Source organism: Motacilla alba, chromosome 3, assembly GCF_015832195.1.
Source record: "Motacilla alba alba isolate MOTALB_02 chromosome 3, Motacilla_alba_V1.0_pri, whole genome shotgun sequence".
Classification (NCBI taxonomy): domain Eukaryota; kingdom Metazoa; phylum Chordata; class Aves; order Passeriformes; family Motacillidae; genus Motacilla; species Motacilla alba.
The window spans coordinates 25,352,366-25,365,521 of NC_052018.1; the positions used below are offsets into that span (position 1 = coordinate 25,352,366).

The 13,156-nt window shown below is 38.2% G+C and overlaps 1 protein-coding gene across 36 annotated transcripts in view; it reads right to left on the bottom strand.

Moving 5' to 3' along the window:
- Positions 1–13,156, bottom strand: part of DST (dystonin) — a 289,183-nt gene that overhangs the window by 172,222 nt on the left and 103,805 nt on the right. For 22 of the 36 annotated variants that reach the window (XM_038134003.1, XM_038134001.1, XM_038133992.1 and 19 more), the window contains 4 exons: positions 10,349–10,438; positions 9,720–9,818; positions 7,462–7,539; positions 4,997–5,089 (listed from right to left, as the gene is read on the bottom strand). In XM_038134003.1, coding sequence (XP_037989931.1) covers positions 4,997–5,089; positions 7,462–7,539; positions 9,720–9,818; positions 10,349–10,438 — 360 coding nt within the window. The remainder of the gene's footprint in view (positions 1–4,996; positions 5,090–7,461; positions 7,540–9,719; positions 9,819–10,348; positions 10,439–13,156) is intronic. The other 14 variants (XM_038134007.1, XM_038134006.1, XM_038134005.1 and 11 more) reach the window with 2 other exon arrangements.

Below are 13,156 nucleotides of genomic sequence, written 5' to 3' on the forward strand. Positions count from 1 at the left end.
CTGGATGGTACTGTAACACCTGGACAGATTCATCACGGACCAGAACCTGGAAAGCAGCATCCTGCAGAGGTCTGACAGCAAAGATCAGGGAAGAGTGGAAGGAAAAGTGTTTAATGGCAGTTCCTGAGCTGAAAAATGATGATGAAACTGAAATAGAAGAAGTCTATTGAGTCATTACTTAGAACTTCCTGAAATTTTTTAAGGTCTGAGTTCACAAAGGCCTACTTTTAACTAGATGGAAGTTCAAAGTTTTTCTTTGCTTCAGCATGCTTTTTTCAACCAACTGCAAGTGATTTTAAACATTTACCATTTGTTAAAGAATGCTTGCAGTGGTTTGAAAAGAAATGATCACCAGTTTTCACAGAATTAACATCTTACTAAAATTGTGATGACTTTATGAGGACAAATGCTGCTTTCATTTATAGTTGCTCATCTCCAATGTAGGCAGTGAAAATGTATTGGATGTTGAAGGAGTCCTTTAAAGTATTCATATGCATATTTATACATACAGCCTATGATTATACAAAATACTATAATCTGATTTAGCATGTTTTACAGGTGCCAGGAAAATAACTTATAACAGTTACTACATCATGAAACTGAATTTAAACTAAGCCACCTACATACTAAAAGCATGTGAAATACGTACATTGAAAGCTTGCATAAATCCTAGCAACATAGATGCATTGGGGTTTTTCAATACCCACAGAGCAAATTATTTTCTTATATATTCAGTTTAGTAATCCACCAGATTTCCCATTCCAGCTTTTCAGTAACTCTTATGTAATTACTTGGGACACAGAAGAATGGATACTTTCTGGACTCGTGCAGCTGCAGAAGTCAATGCTGTAACATTTCTATTTATCTAGTTATGCACACCAATTCACAAAGCCATAACCATCTCTAGATATAATTCAGATGCAAGAGAAACATAATCCTCAAGTGTATATTATCTTTTATTTTTTTCATCATGTCTTTCCCCTAAATAATTCCTAAATTCATTCCAATAATCAGAGGGATTTTCTATTTTGAGTAAATAATACCCTCCAGATAAGGACCATGACTTAGAAAAACAATAAGCCACAAACAACAGCCAAAAACAATCTCTGGCATCTTGACTACTTCCCAGATTGCAGTGTTATTAGAATACACATAACTGATGTGTAGCAGAGCCAGTAACATCACACAGCCAACAGCTTCTTATGCTCACTGAGAAATTAATTACTTCTGCAAATGATGGGAAAATTAAGGGGTAATCCAGGTTAAAAGACCCACTTTAGTGTCTACTGGCTAGGTTTTGAAGAGATCACTTTATGCAGTGGGGGCAGGATTCAGTTTCCTCAACATGGGCTTCCGGAGCTCTTTGAGATATTCTGCAGTATCCCAACTGGCCTCCAGCTACCGGTCCAGAAAGTCATGAGTCTCTCACAGGTCTGGTGTTTCATCAGAGAACTCCACACACATCTCCTGCATACTCCAGGATACCTCAGGTATCACTCAAATGCCACCTGTCTTTAGGAGACTGAATCAAAAGCCCCATACCAGTTCAAACAACAGCAATGATTCACTCCCTGAAGCAGCGAGATAAAGTCAATCAATCATCTAGAATATTTGAGACACTTTAAAATACCTGACACATCCATATGGAGACAGCATTTACACCACAAGACCTAAGGAAATCTGCTTCCCACTGCAAATGCAACTGGATTTGAAGTGCCATCTCAGAACACACAGCAACTGTGCTGGACAAGTGAATAGCTCCATAGGTGCTCTAGGCAGCTCCTTCAGGTGATCTGAATTACTCCATCAGCCTCACCCTATGTATTGCCTAGCCCTCCAGGCCTCAAATCCATTGCTAAACATGTTTGCCACCATTTAAGAACCACTTTATCCCGCCTGATCTGTCTCTTCCCAGATGAGGCTGGGTTTCCCGTAAGACCCAGGTCATGCTTCTCATACTCATATGGGTGTCTCATCAATCTCCAACAACACAGATGTTTGTAATTAGTTGAGTGAAGTGACTTCTGCTAGCTAGTTAGTTGATTCACTGTCCGGGCTGTACTAACTGTATAAACTAAACCTCTATCCTTCTGATTATCAGATTAAAGGGACAATTTAGACAATTGCATAAGAACATAGCTCCCCATAAGCACACGGATTTAGGTGTCTTAACTTCAAACTGAATCTAATCACAACTTTCCTGTAAGTATGGAACTACTCCATGCATAAACAGTTATTATCACAAAGTTTTACCCCTTGCTGAAAACTCCACTTTTCTCTTCACATTTTTCCCTCATTTTAAATCTAAGTGAAGAAAAAAAGCCAGCTTGAGGTCTAAGTATATACATTCTTCTGAACTTCACATTCTGAACCCAAAGGGGCCATATGCAGGTGACAAAGAAACCAAATTGCCATATTAAAGAGAAATAGCAGGAAATGTCAATGTCAGGCAGGAAATGTCATGCAAGCACAGACTAGTGCAGGGCATATGTCTTACACCACTTTACAAATCCCTTCTGCATTCAGTGTAGGTTTACTGCAGCCATTAGTAACAAAAAGAATATCTTTTTTTAAACATCCTATTCTTCAGTTACTTCATGTTTATTAAAGAGGCTTAATATTTAGTCAAGCACCAGAAGTCATCCTTAAAATAACTTTTTCACCAATTTTTTAAGATATTATTTTGAAAAAGAAGGTCATCAGGGTGGCAGACCCCATACTAGGGGGCATCAAACACAGCCCAAACAGCCAGTAGGGAGAGTCAATTATCCTGCTGTACTCAGTGTTGGTGCAGCCTCAGTCTGAGAGCTGTGTGCTGGTCTCCACAGTTAAAGAAGGGTGTGGAGGTCTTGAGTATGTCCAGAGAAGGGCAACAAAGTTGGTGGCAGGGATGGAAAGCATGTTCTAAGTGGAGCACTAGAGGACTTTGAGATTTTCTAGTTTGGAGAAAGGAAGGCTGAAGAGTGACCTCACTGCTCTCCGGGGAACTAGAGGGAGGCTCTGAGCTCTTTAAAAGGGAACCCATCTTTAGAAATGGAAGAAAAGACAACGCTGGGAACTATTAAACTGTCAGCCTCTCCTCTGTGCCTGGGAAGATCATGGAACAGATCCCAGGGAAGTTATTAGGATGCCCCATTCCGGGGAGTGCGCAAGGCCAGGTTGGATGGGGTTCTGAGCAATCTGGTCTAGTCGAAGGTGTCCCTGCCCCCAGAAGGGGGGATGGAATGAAGTCATTCTCAAGGTCCCCTTCCAACCCAAACCATTCTGATTCTTTTCTCCCTGGTATCCAGTCACTGGATACACATGGGAATACTTCAAAACTTTGTTGGGGAGGTTTAGATTGGACATCAGGAAGCATTTCTCTTCCTTGAGGGTGGTCAGACATTAAACAGGCTTCCTAGACAGGTGGTCGGTGCCCCGAGCCTTAACATGCATTTGGAGAATGCCCTAAGCAACATGCTTGAACTTCTAGTCAGCCCTAAATTGGTCAGGCAGTCCCACTACATGTAGCTCCCTTCCAATTGAAATATTCTACTCTGACAGTAGAATATTCTACAAGACCTGAATTGTACTTGCAGACATTCAGTTGTTAGCTATTTGGGTTAGGATATAGTGAAGTGTGTTTTGGCTACAATTTAAATGCTTCAACATATTTCATATGGAACTGACTACCTTACAGGGGAAACCCTTGCCACACCAGTTCACCTAAAGAAGGCAACTTATATAAATTGATTTTTGTTTTCATCCATTTTTTTACAACTGGCAGCACTAGCATTCATGACTTTTTACTAGCACCTAGGATTGTGCCAGATGTCCTGTGCTTCATGTAATGAGAAAAACTAACAATTTCATTTTGCAAAAGCCCAAAAATCAGGTTCAGAAACATAAAATACACATCAAGTAAAGGTTTAACTTCCACTAACAGCTTCCATTAGTAAGTTGTTAATAATCTTTATTTCTTAAAATAGAGCAACCTTCAATCACAGCCTAATTCTGTAGGTCATGCTTAAATATATTTAAACCCAGCATTTTTTCCTCTGTATAACCATGTGGGAGCAAAGATTGACATGACAAGGGGAGCTGACAGAGCTCCAGGTCTTTGGTAGTGGTTTCCCCTTTATTCTGTGTGCTGGTCTGGGCTAAGATGTGCACCCTGTTTATATCCGGGTACCATTGGCCCTATTCGTATCTTTGCTCCACATTAGGATTTGCAGAAGGGCACATTAGATCCTAGCAGCCTTTCTGGCTCTTGTAAAAAGTTTTTTTTTCAGTCATAAATACAGTGTGGAATACTCCTAAGTGAACGATACTTTTTCTGTGTGATCTTGCAAATTTCTGATCATTTAAAATGCCTGCACAGCAGGGAGTTCATCACTAACAATGCTGCAGTCACTAAATGGGAATTATCTGTCATCTGAATTACATCATCTACAGCCAGGGCCATTATGCAAGCCTTCTTTTGAGGAGCAATTTAACACCACTCACTGTAAGGCTGCATTATACTGTACACAATCCTGCCAGTGTACAACAACCAGAGTGCCACCTAGTGTGACCCATGCCACCATCACTGGGGCTAGAAACAAATGCAGATATGGGAGGAACTACTAGAAGAGACTGAGAGTACAGCTTGCTAAAATATTCATAGCAGCAGATCCTGAATGAAAAAAAATATTCAAAAATTTTCAATATATCTTAATCTTATAGAAAGAAGTCTGTAGAATAAAACAAGAAGGATGTGTCCAAACACAGGAAGAAATACATCAATTACTGTGTTTAATGATGTTCAAAACTGAAGCTTTCTTTCACTCCACAAACAGGAAATTAGCAAATAAAATCTTGAGATTCAATTTACATAATGAAATAAGATACATCATCCAAACCTTTAGAAACATATTAGAAAAGAGATAAAATCTGTGGAGTCCTGTCTACATCGACATTCCTCACAGCTATGCAAGAAACTGACCAAAAATATATAGTCAACCAAAACTAGGCTTACCTGAAAGTGCAAAATTATGGTCCATATCAACCCCAAAGTCAATTTGGGATTCCCATCTGTTATATCATCATTTCTGATGTTAACCAGTTTCACCTGCCATCACGGAAAGAAAATACAGGCAAAATTGAAATAAATATGCCACAAATACTTACTGCATTACACAGGCATGACTATAAAGGATGCACTACTCACTTCCTGAGCCTACTCTGCTGGGTTTAATTCTCAAAAGCACAAAGGAATTACATTCTGCCTGTAAGTGCCTGCCAGGAATTGCCCTCTCCCACTCACACCGGGATGAGGAAATTCCTCAGCTGTCACTAGGCTGGCAGATCTGCTCCCCATGCCAACTACCCTTTGCCTCAGCTCTTGTCAAAAGGGGAAGGCATGACAGAGGAGGGCAGGATAACATGAATATAATGATCTGTAGCTGCTGTATCAGTCCCAGGGCAGTGCTGACACTGGAAGTTATCGCTGCTGTTCTTCCACCCCACGCTTTCCTGCACTTAAACAAGGATTCAGCAGCAGGAGAGCTGGCCTGCTGAAACACAGGTCTGCCTTGATTAAACTAGGAATTTAGTATCATATTTAAGTAAACAATGGCTTGAAAAAGACAATAATTATTACAGTTTCTGAAAGTGTACTCATTCATAGTGCTATAAACAAATGGTTAATAGGATTAAAATAAGAGCTGCAGTTATTACACTCCCATAAACTCACACCCAGAGTGATCTCAATAATTCTGGTATTTTCTCTAATTTTATTAATAAATTTCATTTCTCTATTTGTATTATGCATCCATAGAACCCAGCAGTTAAAGATGACTTAGCTAAAAGACATTTTATGCTTACATTACTAAAGTTTCATGCACATGCTTTTCAACATATACCCTGTTATCAACTGAACAAGCAAAAGCCTTCTTTTGATCTGCAGACATAATCTTTACTATTTGGAGGGAAAAAAAATGCCAAGCCCCACTCTCTGCAAGAAAGACAGTGTATTCTACAGTTTGTTGTTTGTTTATTTCTCAAGTCAGGCTCCAAAATTATCAATATATAGGCTCTCTCTGCCTTATGATCACAATAAAGCATTGTACTTGGAGGTTACACAGCCAACTGGAGCCAGTTAATTCCTAAATACAGTTTAGAAACACCTACTAGAGGGCGGAAATTTTAATCAACTGCAAGCCCCACTGACAATTTGCGAAGACTAAAGCCCTACAAACATTTTGAACAGCCATCTTCATGAAGCTGCGAGGCTAAAGAGAGCACAAAAATCCTCAGATCACAATCAACAGCAGCACATGCATGTTCATAAACATGAGGATGACACAACTCTACACCTCCTACATTTTAATATGCACGGTCTGTCATGCATAAATAAGGCATGGTGCAGCACAAGTCCTGAGGTCCTGCCACATAAAACTGCCATTGTGACTGTCAAGTAGCCATTCATTTACTTTGTAGTGTACTTGCTCAGTGGCTCACTTAGATTAACAGGAAAAGTTTGCTTTGAACTCGGCAAAGGAGGATTTTGTTCTCAGCGCACACATTCCATTCAGTGACCCGAAAAGGCAGGTTTGAAATTTAAAAATGCAAAACAACAGCTGGTTGCATAACAAAACTAAGTATCTGTTTATGGTTTGCTACCTCATATTCTGTCAAACTTCTGAAGTAGCAAAAAAAAATTTTTTTTTTAATCAACCAATCAGAGAGTAGATTTTCAGTGTCAATTCATTGGGATGTGACGGACAGGGAGGAACAGTTTTTCCTTCCATGTTTTGGACAAAGGGAGAAATCCCTTTATTCTCCCTTTGGAAAAGGGAGAAATCAAGTTTCTGTAAGCATTTAAAAGATATTGAAAAGTGGAAAGAAATTCACAGTAGCAGAAACGCAACAGTGTGGACTTCAAGTGTCTGGCTAAAAGGAGATACAAGTGAAATTAAGCCTGAATCTTCCACAGTGCCCAGGTGGCTCTGATACATCTCTAATTCATCTAAAAACACTAGTTTTGCTTTTATCAGGATGAAAATTTGAGAAAGTTTTCCCAAACAAAAAATCAATCAAAACAAGGAACTCCCATACAACATTCTAATATATTTGAATTGGCATTTTTCAGTAAAAATTAGATTGTGAACAAAACTACATACCAGTTAGTGTCTGGGCAACATGAAAGACAGTTAAATTTACTATAAGCAACTCCTAAGGATGTCACCCACCCATAATTTTCTCCTCTTTAATAGCATATAGCACAGTCCATGTGCTGCTATTGCTCAGGGAAGGGTAGTATAAAACTACCTTTCCCACATCTCTCTTAACCATCTCAAGCATGACATAAAGCTGAGACTACACAGGAAGCTGTTAGACAACAAAAAAAAAAGAGATAAAGCAGGACAAATTTGTTATTTATTAGTTATAGGTGACAAAATTTTCATTAGTTCTTTTCTTTAATTTTTGTTTTCATCATACCTGGCGCTTTTTCAAATAGTCAAGTGCAATTTGGACGTTCTGCAGTCTGTGAAAACGCATCCGACCTTTTTCTCGGGGCTACAAGTGGAAAACAGTACTTGTGAGATTTCCTCATGAGACAAAAGAACAAACAGTCTGATTTAAATACACCATGTAGAACATTTGAAGCACTACAACTTTAATGAAGTCAATACCTTTGGTGGAAAAGTGTGCTTTAGCTATTTATTTTAACTGCAGTTATTTTTTAGTACAGTGGATGGCAAGAGAGATCAGTGGTCCCCAACTGCAACTTTGATCCATGCAGGCTGATAGCTGTTCCCTGTAAAGTACTATTAAGGTCAAGAGGGCTATTACCTACAGAAACTAATCATTATTATAAAATATTTACAGTGTATTAAGCAAAACAAAACATAAGTAATGTCATGGACCTTTACATTGTTCTGGTAAATTCTGTGATGGAAAAGCTTACCTCTGTATGGAACTTCATGGCTTAATGGTATGACTGCATAATGATTATGATATCTATACATATTTATTCAAAGCATCTATTAAAGACAGTATCTTCCTCCAAACAGAACAATATAACATGAACAGTCCTGGAGTGTAAGCTTAAACTCTTGACTTGGGTAGAAAACTTTAAAGCATAAAAAAACCTAACAAGTCACTCCCCTCAAAGCAAAGTCAGAACTATCAAAAGGAAATTGTAAAATAAAAATGAGTGGTGTGTTAATGGAAACATGGCAAAACTGCATGCAGTTAGTGCAAAATCACCCAGAAGAAGAATCACACAGAAAACGCATACTTAGCTGTCACAGATCAGCATGGGAAAGCAGTTAAATTTATACCATCAACATCATATCCAAGTCCTTCTAATCTTCCTTATTTCAGATTTCTCACAAACTTTCACAGCAATAAACTGAAGCGGACTATAATTGCTAGGGATCAGCCATGAACATGAGCATTTCCTCAGACAACCACTGTGAAACACACAGATAAGCCCAAGCCTTCCTCAACTGCCTTTTTTTCCCCCTATGGAGTATCAGATGCTTGCCAAAAAGAAACATAAGAAGATGAAGTTGAATAAGAAGCATAAACTGAAACAAAAAGAATTTTAATTTCCATTACAGAATCTTCTATTTAGCCCCTTGTTTTTCACACCAAAAACTCAGGATCAAGCATTACAGCCCATGCTATCAAGTAGCTTCCACAGAAGGAATGAAGGACTGCAGACCTGGAACTTGTTTTTCCACAAGAAGGAAGGTATAGTAAGCCCCAAAATACACAGTTATCATCTCAGAGGGGAAATATTTTTTTAATAAAACAATGCAGCATTTTGATTTATGCTGCACTCCAGAAAAAAAGCACACAAATTCCACTGAAATCACAACTGCAGCACAACACACGGGAGCCAGGGAGGCACTCAGGCCCTATGACAGCAAGATGCTTTAGCAAATGCCAAAATGCAAGGTCTAAAAAGGCATGAAACAGCTCACTCAGACTAACAAGCACCCAACATTTTACACTTTATGAGTAGATATTTCCCTTCTGGATGGGCAAAATAGAGTAATGATAATTCAGCATTTGTTGCAAGAAAGATAAACCCTGCAAACTATCTGTATTTTTAGTAGCCACAACACAAAGCTGTCACTTAAATTCTAATCTACCTGCTTTGATAAAAATCACTACTACATATGGTAAATTCTAACAAACACATCTGCACACTGAATTACCTTACTTTGAGATATTATCCAATATTATGGCACACACATCATACACATAGTAATTAAGATAAATCAATTTTTTGCCATTGATTTCACTAAGAAGAACCTTCAAGTCTTTATCTTAACTACTTGTATATGGAAGTTTGCAAGTTTAAAAAAAACTGTTTGCAAGTTTAAAAAAAAAAAATCTTAGTTTAATAGAACTATGGTATTTCCCTAGCTATTATTTTAAAAATATATTTTATAGCTTCTTGATAGTATTGTCCAGTATACATTTGCACCATGGTTTTGTACAGTTTGATGAAAGAACACAAATAGAAATCTTGAACATTTGCATTTTAGCTGTTCACAGAAAGACTGGATAAAAACTTGTCTTTACCATACCTCCACCATAAACACATGTATCCTGGTTTACCAACAAAAGCTCTTTTGTCCTTTCTACAGCCCACTACTGCAGCACACCAAACTAAGAATTTACATTAGCAGACACCACACTTCAAACACTACATTAGTACAGTTATGGGGGTCGGCACCTACCCCCTTATCCTCATCCTCCACATCCTCATGCTGTTCATTTGCGCATGCTTCTGTTGAACTCACCAACCGTAAGGTCTTCAAAAAATCTCGCTCTCTTGGCTAATGAATATAACAGACAGGAGACAGGACAGCAAAAACACAAGACAGACCACAAATGAAAAGAAGAGCATGAAAAGAAGAACATAATGAAGAGAACAAATACCAAGCAAGGGAAGTAATGCTCACAAAGAAAGGAAATGACACCTGAGGAGCGTGTTAGACAATTTCAGGGACATTTGATCCTTGTTATTTGTAAGTTACTCCCTTAAATGCAAAAAGATATTAAGCATCCAATATTTGTTAAAACAAAAATCAGAAAGGAAAGGAAAGAGCAGAAGAAATAGTGCATTACCCTATTAAGAAAGGAAGTCTCACTATCCACAAGAAACGAAGATAACAGATCGCACTCCCCCACAGACTCCACACCAGCATATTTACCAACAGAAATACAACTTGTGTCTTTGGTATCAGGTCACAGATTACAGAAAATATCAAAGAAATCTACAGCAGTCAATACACAAGGAGTTAACAAACAGAGAAAATGCATAATTAACCATCTGAAACCATTTTGTTCTGATCTAAAATCTTACCAAGGTGTCTCCAGAAAGGACTTCTAGAAGTGAGATTAAGTTATGTCCATCTCTTAGGTCTTCATATAGGTCATTCACATGCTTTCGAACCTGTATATATAAATGCAAAAAATAAATACAAGATCCCTGCTTACACCTGAGAATTCATGCTCATATTAATACATATCTTTTAAAATACAGATAAACCCCAGATGCTAAACCTCAATGCTATACCTCAGCATTGCTTTTTTAATTTCTTCACTTTCATGACAAATTTATAAATGCAAATTAATTGTAATAGACAAAATTCACATCTGTCTCTGCACTTGCAGTTTCATCACACTTTATATCACTTTAATGAAAAGAAAAATAGTATTAAGTTACAGGTAATGAATGCATGTAGCAATGAAAAAATCAGTATCTGACAATTTAAACAATATCAAACTCTCTCCTATTTGGACCTAAATAATGAACCACTATGATAACAGTAACTGAATTCAACAGATTGTAAAAAAACACACAACAGATATATATTATCAGCAGCATGCATGTCCACTGCAGTCAGACTGGAAGTAACACACTTCATAATCAAAGCATCCCATCCACCAATTAACAGCATGTATTGTCACCTCAGGTTTCCCAGTACTTAGGGAGCTTTCCCAACAACTCACACACCCACCTTACACACCCTACCAAAGAACCATGACATTGGGTTGATCTAGTGAGGGGTTGCAATGACAACAGAGACAGCTGGGAGATCCACCTTTACTGACAGGCACAACAAATCTGGGAGATATCTGTCCACAGGCCAACTTCTTGATTCTTCCCATTAGCTTCAATACAACTTTATCTGAAATGTCTTAAGCGGTATCAGCCAGCTGCTCTTTGGAGCTAATTTTTGGTACTGCTAATTTTTCAGCATCAGAGATTTTTGGCTTGCTAGGGCAGAGGTTGAGAGCTTTCCAGCTACAGTTTAATGTCAGTTCCCTGGTGTTCCTGTTGAACACCAGATCAGAAACTTCCTAAGCTTAGGATAAAATACAACATCAGAAATTTTCTTCCTCCTAACCTCTGCTAGAGATGAGTTGTACTTCCAACATTAGATCTATGGGACACACATGAGGGCAGCAAGAATCAACCCAGATCTTAAACTTAATACAACTACTCGGTTTGCTACGCTTTTGGGGGAATCTTGAGATTCATCCTGTTGCATAAAAAACTGTCTCCATACCTAAGATTAGCTTCATAAATACTTTTCAGTTCAAGTTTTCTTACTTCAATTTTAGACATGAAATTACCCTGCAATCTGTTTTCACAAATACCATCATCTTAATTGAGAGTAGCATCAGAACATAATTATGCTTGTGATGAAGACTAGCCAGAACAAGTCATCTAGAAGACTGTTCCATGCGGAATTACAACACATCTTTTCCAAAATGCTTACACAGACTCTACATACACAGCCAAATTACAATCCAATACTCTAATACATATACGTAAGCTTTACACCCTCACACACATACACAAAATAGTATCATTTTCACATACACAAAATAGTATCATTTTAATTTTAGTTATTGGTTTTTTTTAACATAATTAAATCCTGCAAGCAATTAATGTAAAAAAGAAGCTAAGAAAAATTTTCTCTGATAATACTAAAGTACTGCCAAGCTGAACAAAGAACAGGTGTTCTTCTTCTACATCTCTGGTGAAAGGAAAGAAAAGGGAAGCCATATAAATAATTGATATCCCTGATACAAGATTTGATTATGATAAATGCTTGAAAGATGAGAAGCATAAGAATCTTTAATTTTTAACCCACATGTTATTTCTATATTCAAAGGACTATATCAAACGGAGTGCTAAACTCTTTCTGTTAAAAGTAGGCAAGTTTTCTTTATGACAAAACCCTGTGAGATGGCTGCCTGCCCCACCACCCAGGACATGTCACTTTCCACTTCTCTTTGGAAAGTGGAATCCCCAGCCACAACAGACCCACAGCACAGGCTGGTGGCCAGAGGCACAGGAGGACATAAGGCTAACGACAGGGGAATGTGGTGTACATCTCAAAGACACTACACCAGCACAGTTAAAGCACTGTTTGTGCAGCACCAGATCAATGCCCACACTCTTTTCAACATAAAACTCAGGGGATTTGCCCAGTGTGCAGGTATCTGAATTGTGGGATGAGAAAATACCACTATTTCTGTTCTATCTGCTTTCTTTATCCATTAGTTGAAAGATAATTTTGTTATCCTGCTACTCTGTCTCTCACAGCACACATTTATTAACCTTCTGTTTGTTTCTTATGCTCTGAGGTTTCCTAAATATTACAAAGACAACCATCTTCTCCAGTTTATCTTCCTAAAAATCATGGACACTTCAGAGATGAACTCACCCTGGATATGAAAAAACTGGCACAGGGCTGTCAAAACAGGAAACCACCAGTACACCTTATGTATCTGTATTAGTTCTTCCACTGGCTGGCAGTTCCTGTGAGGATTAATTACTTAGTACATACTGTGCTAGTCATCCTGGTACAGGGCAATATAATAAGAAATTTCTTCCAATACTCTGAGCAGCAGATGTGCATCTAAAATGCCATAACTGGGCAACTGATGTGAGCAAAGCATGTTCACTCAAAGCATCAGATCACTTCTTCCAAAAGGAGCATCTTGCACTCTTCAAGAGATCCTACACTGATGCTTCAGGAAAAGCTTGAAAAATCACCTCTCTCTGACTATCACAAGGGCAATTCTTGTCTCTCAACACATATAACAAAATCTTTTTCTGCCTCCTTCAAAACACATAGTACCACAAATACTGGAG